At 45.4% G+C, this 13,546-nt stretch overlaps 7 protein-coding genes across 7 annotated transcripts; 2 read left to right on the top strand and 5 right to left on the bottom strand.

The window, feature by feature from the left end:
• Positions 1 to 423: 423 nt before the first annotated feature.
• BBBOND_0104440 (hypothetical protein) lies at positions 424 to 3,745 on the bottom strand (the record flags this gene model as incomplete). The annotated part of the gene is made up of 2 exons (XM_012910867.1): positions 424 to 903; positions 1,523 to 3,745. The coding sequence occupies 2 exons, from the start codon at positions 3,743 to 3,745 to the stop codon at positions 424 to 426; spliced, it is 2,703 nt and encodes a 900-aa protein (XP_012766321.1).
• Positions 3,746 to 5,247: 1,502 nt separating this feature from the next.
• BBBOND_0104430 (hypothetical protein) lies at positions 5,248 to 6,009 on the bottom strand (the record flags this gene model as incomplete). The annotated part of the gene is made up of 1 exon (XM_012910866.1): positions 5,248 to 6,009. One exon carries the CDS (start codon positions 6,007 to 6,009, stop codon positions 5,248 to 5,250), a length of 762 nt encoding a protein of 253 aa, XP_012766320.1.
• Positions 6,010 to 9,095: 3,086 nt separating this feature from the next.
• Positions 9,096 to 9,857, top strand: BBBOND_0104420 (hypothetical protein; the record flags this gene model as incomplete). Its single annotated transcript, XM_012910865.1, has 1 exon — positions 9,096 to 9,857. One exon carries the CDS (start codon positions 9,096 to 9,098, stop codon positions 9,855 to 9,857), a length of 762 nt encoding a protein of 253 aa, XP_012766319.1.
• Positions 9,858 to 10,652: 795 nt separating this feature from the next.
• Positions 10,653 to 11,411, bottom strand: BBBOND_0104410 (hypothetical protein; the record flags this gene model as incomplete). The annotated part of the gene is made up of 1 exon (XM_012910864.1): positions 10,653 to 11,411. The coding sequence occupies one exon, from the start codon at positions 11,409 to 11,411 to the stop codon at positions 10,653 to 10,655; it is 759 nt and encodes a 252-aa protein (XP_012766318.1).
• A 453-nt stretch (positions 11,412 to 11,864) lies between these two features.
• BBBOND_0104400 (hypothetical protein) lies at positions 11,865 to 12,050 on the top strand (the record flags this gene model as incomplete). The annotated part of the gene is made up of 1 exon (XM_012910863.1): positions 11,865 to 12,050. One exon carries the CDS (start codon positions 11,865 to 11,867, stop codon positions 12,048 to 12,050), a length of 186 nt encoding a protein of 61 aa, XP_012766317.1.
• Positions 12,051 to 12,139: 89 nt separating this feature from the next.
• On the bottom strand, positions 12,140 to 12,508 carry BBBOND_0104390 (hypothetical protein; the record flags this gene model as incomplete). Its single annotated transcript, XM_012910862.1, has 1 exon — positions 12,140 to 12,508. One exon carries the CDS (start codon positions 12,506 to 12,508, stop codon positions 12,140 to 12,142), a length of 369 nt encoding a protein of 122 aa, XP_012766316.1.
• A 75-nt stretch (positions 12,509 to 12,583) lies between these two features.
• Positions 12,584 to 13,480, bottom strand: BBBOND_0104380 (hypothetical protein, conserved; the record flags this gene model as incomplete). The annotated part of the gene is made up of 1 exon (XM_012910861.1): positions 12,584 to 13,480. One exon carries the CDS (start codon positions 13,478 to 13,480, stop codon positions 12,584 to 12,586), a length of 897 nt encoding a protein of 298 aa, XP_012766315.1.
• Between the last annotated feature and the right edge of the window lie 66 nt (positions 13,481 to 13,546).

Raw genomic sequence — 13,546 nt, 5'->3', positions numbered from 1 at the left:
TCTGTGGACAGGAACTGACAATGCAGTCTGTCAATAACACCATTGTACCTTTTGAACTATAGTTACATGTATCTGGCGCTATCCATATTCGTGTATTAATGGCACTGCAAATCTTATGAATTCTTGGAATATGTGTAGACGGGCAAATCCCATCTCCCCCATTAAGGCAGTTCGAAAAACAACGGAATGGTATAATTGTACGTGATTACGATATGCGACATTGGATTGACTTACGAGGACTCATGCAAGAATAAACAGTTATTTCAACACAATAATGTGTCTTGGAATTGGAAACAGCAAATACCACATTCTAACCGAAAGTCATGCTGCTACTGGAGACACAAACCAACATAACGACCAACATGAACTATGACAATTAAACTCTGTCATTGACAAAAAGATTTACTACATCTGAGCTACTCATTACTTGGCGTAGTAATGCTCGATGTGGATGGTAGACAGGACGATGCCCTTGATGGTGACGCAGCGACACTCCAACGGCTGGGTCTGGCGCAGCGTTTCGCCAGGTCCTACGAGTTCTCTGTCGAACTTCAAGATGACGAAGTGGTTGGATGCTGATTCAATCAGCGACTTGCTTATATCGATTACGCTCTTTGCTTCACCCTCCACTAACACTTGGTGAAAGCAGTTGGGTGGGTCAAGTACGTACGGAGGGGGGCAGTAGAACGCTGCTTCATTGGCAGCCTGAATATCAATTTTGCGGCCGCTGTCTTCTCCGTTATCATCGTAGATTTTGGGTTTGTCAGGCTTGAACAACTCATACGATGAGGACTTAACACCGCAGCCTTGTAGGCAGGGGTCCGTGGTCTCGACGTGAACTTCCACGAAGTGCTCAGTTAATTGCTTAGTAGTTTGTACGGTATGATGATTCGGTGAGGTAGTCTAAGGTAAAAGAGATCGTCTAGTCGGCATGTTGCCAATTGATACCTTGTCTAATGTGTGAGTTGGTGGACAGGGACATAAGTCATCGCGAGACCATGAATGATACTCTCAACCCAGCTGGGTGGTAGCACGGATGAAGTCAATGACTAGACGTGGAACCTGCAACCAACAGCACGGTTAGTCTATAGTTTCGAAAAGCCGAACATCGGACCTGGCTACGTAGTCAGCACACTGTTGATGACAGGCACAATAGCCGCAGCTTTTACCTTCATGAGTAAGGTTTTGAACGCTAAAAATACAACCAGCGGTATCGTAGTGATGAAGAACAAAAGCTATAGCCGGTAATACAGAGCGTTTTATGGTTGTTGCCGCTTCAGGATGGCTTTAGCATCCATATTCTGAATTTAACTCCCATGGTAGCAGATAGTCCAGATGTAGTTCCTGTGGCCACGGATGGATTTCATTAGTTGATTGAATTACGAATAAAGCACGAACTCGTTTACGTTTTTTTACGGCGAAATAGCTTACCAAAAGACTTACAAAATCCCTTTTTTTGGATACCGCCTTCTTCAACATGTGACCCAGTTCCAAGTGTAACACTTTCGGAGTCAAGACTTACCAAAAGGTGTTCAACAATATCTTCGGAGTTGGAAGAAGTTGAGTGATTGTCGGCAGTCCTGGTAGGCTCCAACTCATAAGTCGTTTTGCAGCTGTCAACACCTGCTGCAATCTCGAAGAGCCTCGGCATGGAGGCGTTGACAACATCTACAAACTCTTCAATGAGTTGTTGTATACGCGGCATTGCGATATCCAATTGCAACACTCGTTGTACCAGTTCTCTATTATCCAAGAATAGCTTGAAGGCGTTGTTTGTTTTCCAGTGATCGTCAGCGCCGATAGCATTTCTCAAAGTTTGGAACAATGATCCTAGTGTCTTTTCGTCATCTGTTTCGATATACAAACTACTAAGAATCTCTTGAAGGTCGGCTCTACGACTTAGGATGTTACCGTGTTTACTATCCAGCTCACGGTAACAGGCACTGTCGCTAGTGGTGGATGACACCATAGGTATGACTCCCACACTATCGAAAGCCGACGACACTATTCTCTCCATATCGGAGAATGTCGTACTGTTTTCTTCCGCCAATTGTAAGGCGCGGAAAGCCGAATACGTAACATCGTACAATATGCTTTGAACTACGGTCGAATAATCCGCATCAGCGGCCTCCGATGCAACGGGCCATAGTAACTCGAGATAATCGATCATCATAGTTGTCATTGCAATGTATGATGAACGCAAGCCGTTCAACCTGGTTTCCAATCTCTCTTGATTGCAACTGTATGCCTGCTTACCGTCGATTGATGTAGCTTTACGATCCGTCGAATCTTGTTTTATATCTATTATTTCACGCATTTTTGCGGAAAGGTTGCAATCCAATGTCATTATGCGCTCGTACACAATATCCGCCTTCAGGCCTCGCAATTCTTCTTTGGCGTCGGGTACGCGGGGGAACTTTCGTATTTGCCTGCCATATGTGTGTTTTAAAATGGTAATGCTACGCGAGTATTCTTCGAACGACTTCAGTGCAGCGTAGTAATGTATCATCAGTAAATGAAGGCTAGGTTCGTCGTTGAACGTAATGGCGACAAAATACTCCCTCTGCAGCTTTAATATAGTATCGACACTTAGCGCGTGATAACTTTCATCACATTTTGTGGTCAAGTGAGCAAATGCGTAATTCAATTCGCGCATCTGTGACTCAAATCTCCGTTTCTCTTTACCGCTCCATATAAACTGCGGTATTACAGCGCTGAACATTTCACCGAATTTTAAATATAGCTTAGACGTTTTTGAATGCATACTTGCAACACTCAACCAATTCAGCAGCGGCTTTACAACATTTAATGCATTTTCTAACAGCATCTTGCGTGAGTTAATAGAGCTGTACATCCTGTACCAACTCAAAATTCCAGATCGAAATTCCTCGAAGTGATTAAAGCTAGGGTCGCAAAACACTCCATAATTTCCTGACCTGTGATGTTTACAGAGACTGCTTGCCAAATCGGACAATGCATTTAGTTGGATATTACTCCATGATAAGGATTCCTCAATGGTTGATAGATCTTCATCCAGCTTTTCTCGTACTTGCTTTTCCGTACAACGGCCCTTATGAGACATGCCGTAGTCGTACATGTTGGTTAACGCACTTAAGAGTTTTTTTGTGTTCGTTGAATGTAAGTGCTCATAACCCATTGTCATATACATTTGAATCTTCAGGACCACATGCCGTTCTGTAATGACGTTGCGCGAAAGCTCATCAATGAGTTCCTTAACTGCATTATTGGCTCTTGAGATATCTTTCGTAGTAGCAGACTTTTTCGGATCGAATTTCTTAGTTGGCGGCGTATTATACTCAGACAAGCACGCCCACTGAGTATTTTGCATAATCCTGTACATATACGTATCTACCGATTTAGCTTTACTAATTTCTTCATCTAGAGCACTATTGTGTTTAGTATAATCCTTTATAGGATAGGGCACACCAACATAGTCAAGCAGAATTAAATCGTCCGAAGCCCTTTGTTCGTATCCGTAAATATGTCCAAATGAAATGGCCATATTTTTCATATCATTCAAATAGCGTTTTGTATCTGCCTTTGTGTATTTACCATTCGTGGGAGAAGACTTAAGGCAACTAGGACCGGAGCCGGATGCTTTAGGACCACCCCTTGTGCACCCTCCTCCCGTCGGTGTCCCGTCTGCCAAATACGACCCTATCATCGTAGCAATTACTATCAGCAGTGATGTGCTGAATGCGCCGTATTTCCTAAATCTCGACATCTTGTCGCAGGTGGGTACATTAAGCTTTGGGGAAAATCAATTACGGGGATTCGACAACGTCTTGCTGCGGTATAGAGAAAATGCATTCACTCATTCAATTGATAAACGTCCACAATTAAATGTACACACTTCATATAAAGACATGAAGACTGCAAACAATCTAAAATGCTTCTGCGCAAACAACGAAAACTAGGTTAATGACCATAATATGTAGCAACGGAATTTTTAGATGCGTCGTCAGCGTGAATACTTTGTTGTGTAGTTGGGATTAAAGTATTTGTTGCCCAACGCGATAACAAGAGATGCAAAGAAAATTCTTACTGCGCGCCTAAATTGCAACTGCGGAGACGTCACATATGGAGTCCCGATTTTGCCATGCTTGTTGCCTACTTTTAAATATTCTGTAAGGATGACATGTCTGCTGCTAGGGGTTGCAACTAGATAAAAACTTTCATATGGAAATGGATCAAACAACATTGTAATGTATGCGATGATAGAGGTTGCTGGAATGGAGACATCAGTGACATAAACAAAGATGTAAGAAATATGCTGGAGCACGTTTCTATACTGCATAAGTGGAATCGATGATGTAAAATACTACATTTTCATGACCATTTAGATCAAAATATTATATGAAGTACATGAAGCTGCGTTGTATCGTTGAACGGGAAGGCAGAGTACCTAACAATGTTCATCGCTGAAATATTACAACCAAGAATATTAGTAAATAATACAGAATGTCCACGTGATTCGCAAATGCGGCGCGTATCCCATAAGTCGAATCCCTCGTTTCATCATGAACTACGGCTCATACAACTAGTTCCACTAGTTTAAAGACAATAAAATACCCACGGAATACGCCAACGCACACCCTTTCCAAGCGTCTTGCGTGATACACGATTGACGCTGTGTGATGCCGTCCTTAGCTTCTCGCCAGGGTGAGGCAAGCAAACGATTCGCGGAATCCAGCACTCATCTACGTACAGAGCACCGTCACGTCTGTATCTCTGATGCAAATCAATAGCGTGCACGTTCGGAACCTAACTGTGATGAAACATCGCGTCGCTAGGTGACGCAATCTACCGAGGTTATTACGTCATGCACTCAGCAGGAGCCACATTTAAATAACGGGGCGGAGACAGGACCTCTCAAGGGCGGCACTGATATCTCATACAAGTGAGAAGCCGCAAAGTAGCTCACAGTGTGATCTACAAACTGCGCCTATTTACGCGTCTGTTGGACATACGGAAATTGAAACGTCTCACGCTGAAACGCACGCCGCTAACCTCAGCCATGAACGTAATTCAGTAGAAGTCCTTGACTGTGTTCGCGTTCATACTACGGCACCAGCATTGTACATGAATGTTGTTTACATAAACCCAGCAATGTCTACGTTTCATAAATTAGAGATATTCCGTGAGGGTTCGTATGGCGGCCACCGACTGGTGATCCTGCTTCAATCGATTGTCGAACCCCTTGTGCAGTTCAGCTGTGATTGTTATCTAATAGAAAGCCCAAAATCCAGCGAGGTCGTATATTTTTTCCATAATTTGCAGATTCAAACCTTCCAATGCATTGCGGATGTCTGAGCCGGTCATTCCAGCGTGGCATTCCAGCTCCTTGAAACCCACAACCTTCAGGTGCTCTCGCGGGCGCTTGACATCTCTAGAGAGCGACGCTTTCAAGTGTGCTGGGTTGCTAGTTCTCCGTAGATAATAAAGGCCTGTGTACAACATTGGCGCGATTCCCACGAGGACGGCAGCGCAAGCTTCCGGATCTTTTGCGCATGACGCATCCCACGTCGCTTCTGAATTATAAGCAGATAAATACTGCTCAGGGAGTACGATATGCTCCAGGAAGCTCTCGCAACCATCCACAATCCTACCTAGGTCCTCTGCGATTTTTTCAGGTACGGCACGCCTGGCACGCACGACATTCGAAAAATCGCTGTCGTTTATGGGAAACGGGTACTTAAGGTGGTCTATGTTTTGTGTCTTCACATGGTTGTTGAATCTCCCCAGCAGCTCGTTTGCAGGCCACATGTCCTTAAATTCCTGTCGCTCCAGGAACTCTTTCGAAATAAGCTTAACATTCTCGAGAGCTGGCACCTCCGTGAAGCCTACAGGCTTGTCTACGAGAAAGTCGTATAGGGCAGCGCCCATGGCCGCTAAGTTCTTTTCAGCATCATCTCCCTTCACGGCCAACAACCAGTCAATACCTTCTTTAAGGTTACGAGGGATGTCAGTCAACGAAGTGTATACCATTTTGGGAAGCGCTTCTAAATTGGCCGACTTCTATGAACGTGTTTGAATTTGGTATATTTATAGGCCGATTTGCAAACGACGCGCGTATCTAAATAGCTGTGTCTTAATCGCGGATCAGCACAACAGTGTCGTTGCCGCGTAATACGTACGAACTTATTATATATATAACGACACGCATATAATTAAATAGGCGGAAGATGATGTTACGATGGCAACGAAGCCACCGTGTCTTAGATCCGCATATTAACGTGACATGCATTACGCGGTACGCGAGTCATTGGGGTAGACAAGGCTCGGCGATCACTGGCATACTGAGCGTATATGTGTTGGAAAATTTTTCAATGACTGTATAATTTAAAAATGTTATGACGGATTGCCGGTAGTACGTTGGAGTGCCGATGGAGTCTGCTGGCGGCTGCGTGTTCTCAACACACCAGTAGCCAGGTGGCGACTCCGGGCTCTCATTCTAGTGTCTTCCTCTATTGGTATAATTGTTTATTACTTTGAGTGTTTGCCACAACTTTCGTTTTGAGCGCTTTTCGCTTCATAACAGCTACACACTACGACGTGTGGGTTCATTTGTGTCGTATAACATTTATGCTACCGGATTGTATCGTAACGTGTCGTGGAATGCAGCGTAGTGCTGTGTTTGATACCACTGTGTGTATGTGTGTAAGTACGGTATCCTGGATCTCTGTAACAGTTTGTTTTTTGCATTAATGGTGTGCATTGCTCTGCGGTTGCTTCCTCTCACATCTGGAGACTTCGCCACACGTCAGAGAGCCGTATGAACCCCTTGAATTCGGTACGGACTTAAGCATCGGGATTCCTGAGCTGCAGTTCCGACGCTGTCACTGAGCGTTTGAGCATGACAGCGTGCGCTTATTTGAATTCCAATGGAGGGTTATTCCTCCAGCTCCGGCAGTCACCTTCCCACTGCATCCTTCTGCGATGTTAATCGGCCGACAAGTGCCTGTGTGGACAACGGTGCGGGATTAAGATGCCGACGGTTCACACTTAGCCCCTATAGTGTCACATAATCCTTCACATGTTGTGCATTGACCCGGCAAATTATGTATAACCCAGCAAGGCACTCGCCAGGTACAGGCTTGGGTTATCACCTGCATTGATCCGCAAGATAAAGTGAGGACAACCCAATTATTACATTACCTTCTAGTTGTCAGTTAGGTGGGCCACGAAAGTCGTTGCTTGAAGGAAGTGCAGAGAGTATGGGTTAAAAGTACAAACACGTTACGTTGCAGTTCGCGAAACCGTCAACTATCGTATATGCTGTAAAATATGTATGCATGATCTTCGCGGTGATAACAGGCCAACTGCCGACGATACGGATCGTAAAGACAAATGTAATAACCGCAGTCTTGACAATAGCTTTCTTCGTCCCAAACGTGCCGTGGAGGGTTTTGATAAAAAAGTAGCACGCATAGAAGCGGACGACAATGTTTATAACGATGTTATCTATCGCCTTATTCACAGATATTTATTTATCATATATGTAGTTGGTCATATTATTATGTCTCTATTAAATCGTATTGTCCCTACTCGTCGTAGCGATGCGGAGAGTCAGGATGCTAGATGTCGTAACGCAGTAAGAAGTAAACCAGCCACTAGCCACTTTGAAAATCCGGCTCCGCCTCGAGAGTCACATCGGATTACGGCGCAGGACTCAAATCATTCCAGTGACGAATGACCGTGCTATTGATATTCAGCACCGCGCTTATCGCCACGTCGAGTTGGTCGCATGTACACTCCCTGTAAAACGGTCCGTCCAGAGATAACACAGCGAAAAAATTATGCTTTCACGAACTGCAACGTAACGTGTTTGTACTTTTAACCCATACTCTCTGCACTTCCTTCAAGCAACGACTTTCGTGGCCCACCTAACTGACAACTAGAAGGTAATGTAATAATTGGGTTGTCCTCACTTTATCTTGCGGATCAATGCAGGTGATAACCCAAGCCTGTACCTGGCGAGTGCCTTGCTGGGTTATACATAATTTGCCGGGTCAATGCACAACATGTGAAGGATTATGTGACACTATAGGGGCTAAGTGTGAACCGTCGGCATCTTAATCCCGCACCGTTGTCCACACAGGCACTTGTCGGCCGATTAACATCGCAGAAGGATGCAGTGGGAAGGTGACTGCCGGAGCTGGAGGAATAACCCTCCATTGGAATTCAAATAAGCGCACGCTGTCATGCTCAAACGCTCAGTGACAGCGTCGGAACTGCAGCTCAGGAATCCCGATGCTTAAGTCCGTACCGAATTCAAGGGGTTCATACGGCTCTCTGACGTGTGGCGAAGTCTCCAGATGTGAGAGGAAGCAACCGCAGAGCAATGCACACCATTAATGCAAAAAACAAACTGTTACAGAGATCCAGGATACCGTACTTACACACATACACACAGTGGTATCAAACACAGCACTACGCTGCATTCCACGACACGTTACGATACAATCCGGTAGCATAAATGTTATACGACACAAATGAACCCACACGTCGTAGTGTGTAGCTGTTATGAAGCGAAAAGCGCTCAAAACGAAAGTTGTGGCAAACACTCAAAGTAATAAACAATTATACCAATAGAGGAAGACACTAGAATGAGAGCCCGGAGTCGCCACCTGGCTACTGGTGTGTTGAGAACACGCAGCCGCCAGCAGACTCCATCGGCACTCCAACGTACTACCGGCAATCCGTCATAACATTTTTAAATTATACAGTCATTGAAAAATTTTCCAACACATATACGCTCAGTATGCCAGTGATCGCCGAGCCTTGTCTACCCCAATGACTCGCGTACCGCGTAATGCATGTCACGTTAATATGCGGATCTAAGACACGGTGGCTTCGTTGCCATCGTAACATCATCTTCCGCCTATTTAATTATATGCGTGTCGTTATATATATAATAAGTTCGTACGTATTACGCGGCAACGACACTGTTGTGCTGATCCGCGATTAAGACACAGCTATTTAGATACGCGCGTCGTTTGCAAATCGGCCTATAAATATACCAAATTCAAACACGTTCATAGAAGTCGGCCAATTTAGAAGCGCTTCCCAAAATGGTGTACACTTCGTTGACTGACATCCCTCGTAACCTTAAAGAAGGTATTGACTGGTTGTTGGCCGTGAAGGGAGCCGATGCTGAAAAGAACTTAGCGGCCATGGGCGCTGCCCTATACGACTTTCTCGTAGACAAGCCTGTAGGCTTCACGGAGGTGCCAGCTCTCGAGAATGTTAAGCTTATTTCGAAAGAGTTCCTGGAGCGACAGGAATTTAAGGACATGTGGCCTGCAAACGAGCTGCTGGGGAGATTCAACAACCATGTGAAGACACAAAACATAGACCACCTTAAGTACCCGTTTCCCATAAACGACAGCGATTTTTCGAATGTCGTGCGTGCCAGGCGTGCCGTACCTGAAAAAATCGCAGAGGACCTAGGTAGGATTGTGGATGGTTGCGAGAGCTTCCTGGAGCATATCGTACTCCCTGAGCAGTATTTATCTGCTTATAATTCAGAAGCAACTTGGAAGAAATCATGTTCGGAAAAGCCGGAAGATTGCGCAGTGGTACTTGTGGGAATCGCGCCAATGTTGTACACAGGCCTTTATTATCTACGGAGAACTAGCAACCCAGCACACTTGAAAGCGTCGCTCTCTAGAGATGTCAAGCGCCCGCGAGAGCACCTGAAGGTTGTGGGTTTCAAGGAGCTGGAATGCCACGCTGGAATGACCGGCTCAGACATCCGCAATGCATTGGAAGGTTTGAATCTGCAAATTATGGAAAAAATATACGACCTCGCTGGATTTTGGGCTTTCTATTAGATAACAATCACAGCTGAACTGCACAAGGGGTTCGACAATCGATTGAAGCAGGATCACCAGTCGGTGGCCGCCATACGAACCCTCACGGAATATCTCTAATTTATGAAACGTAGACATTGCTGGGTTTATGTAAACAACATTCATGTACAATGCTGGTGCCGTAGTATGAACGCGAACACAGTCAAGGACTTCTACTGAATTACGTTCATGGCTGAGGTTAGCGGCGTGCGTTTCAGCGTGAGACGTTTCAATTTCCGTATGTCCAACAGACGCGTAAATAGGCGCAGTTTGTAGATCACACTGTGAGCTACTTTGCGGCTTCTCACTTGTATGAGATATCAGTGCCGCCCTTGAGAGGTCCTGTCTCCGCCCCGTTATTTAAATGTGGCTCCTGCTGAGTGCATGACGTAATAACCTCGGTAGATTGCGTCACCTAGCGACGCGATGTTTCATCACAGTTAGGTTCCGAACGTGCACGCTATTGATTTGCATCAGAGATACAGACGTGACGGTGCTCTGTACGTAGATGAGTGCTGGATTCCGCGAATCGTTTGCTTGCCTCACCCTGGCGAGAAGCTAAGGACGGCATCACACAGCGTCAATCGTGTATCACGCAAGACGCTTGGAAAGGGTGGCATGCCATGTGTCAAAACTAGCAGCGTGCAGGGGGGGGTGTATAGGATAAGCGATAACAATCCATATCATGCGTAGCCCTTAAGCACATTGGACATATCTAAAAACAGTATACTTCCAATATGCGTTACATACGTAATTTGAGTTAACGGATGTCTGAAATCAGAGAACTGCAATTAGAGAAAGAATGGTCATCGTTTTAATAGCAATTATCGTCTTTATCATGTCACCTGCAGACTTTCTTTCATTCGTGGGTACCTTCTGACTGGTTGCACTTGGTGAAGGTGTTTTTGCTCTCAAACTTGGTTCGGCAGGTTTATTTGATTCAAGTGACTCCGGAGCCCTATGTTCTGCAAGGAACTCTTCCACTTGTCGTATATTTCCTGATACATATTCGACGAATTTTGATCCAATCATGTTTTCTGCTAGCTCCTCCTTACCTTCGAATTCTTGTTCCAGATTTAACACAGCCTCACTGAGTTCAGTCATTCTCTCGTATGTTAGATCGCCTGCGTGAAATTCGTCCATAATCGCCAGGTAATTATTAAACAAATCTCTTAAATTGACGTATTCTCGGAGAGTGGGTATTAATGTTTTAAGGTTCTCCCTATATTCGTCACACTCCTTTTGCTGTGATGCTTTTACTTCTGGTGAATCGTTGGATTCCCCTATTGTAAGTGATAGGGCATACAAAGAAGAAGATATCTCCTCCGCATCAACATAGAGCAATAGCATGGCCTCCAAATTGTTACGGCAAATTGCATTAGTGGCATAGCCTGCAATTTTTTCGCCCATTGGAGCTATCGTACTTTCACTATCATCCGTTGGGGGCGCGCCCCAAACCAAACCATTAAAGACGACCACGTAGAGGCAAACAAGTGATGGGGCTCCTAGTCGTAAACAGTAACGGATAGACGTCATTTTTATAGAAACGCAGACCGGACTAGAATATTGGCGTTTGAAAAAAATGAATCGATTCTATTAGGTAAACTATGTCTGTATCGAATATTATTCACTAAAACGGTAGTCTTTCAAACAACGATTAGGTTACCGAGACTGAACTACTGGCGGTTATGAACTGAAATGCATGGAATAAATATCCACATTGATATAAAATTTTTGTGATGTATTTTCGTTTTTGAAAGCTCTGATAAAGTGTGGTGTTTGTAAGTTTTTTGCAATCGGATCGCCCGTAAAATTCTATGCATCCTTGCTGTCTTCGTCGCAACCCAAGGATATTTCGTGCTGCCATGAGAACAATAATGTAACTGCCACTAATCTGTGCCTTGAGTTGTTTTGCACACTTTGCCTACGTTAAAATAGTTCCAATTTTTGTGCCTTAATAGCTTATGGCCATTATGCCGTTAGGATAGGATGCTGGTCACACTTAGTCCTGTTACCGGGTGTCTCGGACGCCATCCTGTCTGGTGCCATAACAATTTACGGACGCCCAGTCTCAGAAGACTGCGCCTTACATTAAAAATCGAAGCTACGTTTTCGTTTTATGGCAAGCGTAAATGCCCTGAGAATAGTGAAAGTTCGCACGTATCTATAAAATAACCATTCAAGTATAGAGAGGCAAATTATTATAGCATTTGCTATGTTGGCGTGATGCTTTAAGCTCTGGTGATAATAGTTGACTGCAAGTATTACTTGCGCCAACGCAGGTGCCTAGTTTCACGCTCCTTGCCGGGTCGGAGCACGCGCCACTCCTGTTCACGGACGTTGTGGCACTTTTCAATCGGTTTAAGTTTCACCTGCGTTGGTATGCCACTTGTTCCACCGGTCGCCTCGGCACCCACATCGCAATTCGCACGCCCTACCGAGGCTACTGGCCGCTTGTGGTTCAGCACCTGAGCAGTTTCTAGTATCGGTACCACCTTATGCAAGAGCGCCGTTGCACGTAGTGACGTCTCTAGTGACATTTTGTCATCCTTGCCAGCCGCCGCGAGAGGGCGATTAAGCCTAATGGCCGCCATCCTTGCGAGAATGGTAGCCTTCGCCAGAAATTTCCGCATGGCTTTCTCCAGTATGCGACATAAAATTTTGTGATTTGGTTGCGAGACGAGTATTTACACCCTAAAATCACACTGCTATAGCGTGCGTAATCCTAACTCAGATGTGATTTTCTTAACCGTCATCACCATGCCTGGTGGCCCGCAGGATACTGTGACGCTGTCCTCACTTTCGAAGAAACCCTCGATATACTTGCGCGATAGTTTTCCGAAAACGATGTCGTCTTCCTCAGTGGGAATGAAGCTGTCAACGACGGCAGCCTCCTCGGAAGTCACCAGATATCTCACCTCAAGGTTGCCTCGCCGTCTCAGCTGATCTAGGAGCGGCTTAAGGAGAATTTCCTGCAACGTCTTGTTGCAGTAGAGGAGTTTAACGCGTGCTTCTTTGTTGTGTATAAGGAAGCGCACGAATGGAGTTATTCCCGTTCCTCCTGCGACTATGTTCAGCGTCTTGTATTCAACTGGGTCACCATTAGCGAGGCCTATTAGGCCGTTTTCCCCAAGCGCGTACTTTGTGAACCACGGATTCAGCAGTATCGTTCCTTGCGGTTCGACGCTCTCGAGCCACCGCGTCAGCCGCCCACCGTCAGAATACTCTGGGCAGCAGCGATATATACGTATGAGGAAATGGACTTCCCGGCGATCCACGTCGACAAACACCGGCGTATACTTGCGTGTTACATGATTTCCTTCCTCCACGGGGGCCTCTTTGCCGTTCCAACACCCCTTCACGGACGGCTCGAAGTGGCTGCCGTGGAACAAATAATGTGCGAACACGTGGGATCTGAATGCTTCCTCGAATTCTAGCGGGTATTGCAGCACAAATACAGCTGCTGTTGGGGACACTGGTACGCGCCTAACTAGAGTTAGTGGCAGCTGAAGCGTGGTGTCGATGTTTTTTGGGCTAGGCACCTGGAAGCCTTCTCCAGCAAGGTAACGTTCACTCAGAGCAGCAGCATTGTCACACATGTCCATTTTGCTCCGCGGTATTGTATCGGACTCAGAGCTTATTCATCTGAAAACGCAACGGACATAGAGTCT

This window comes from Babesia bigemina (assembly GCF_000981445.1).
Source record: "Babesia bigemina genome assembly Bbig001, chromosome : I".
Classification (NCBI taxonomy): domain Eukaryota; phylum Apicomplexa; class Aconoidasida; order Piroplasmida; family Babesiidae; genus Babesia; species Babesia bigemina.
The sequence above is the reverse complement of the archived record's forward strand: the minus strand, read 5'-3'. Positions and strand labels throughout refer to the sequence as shown.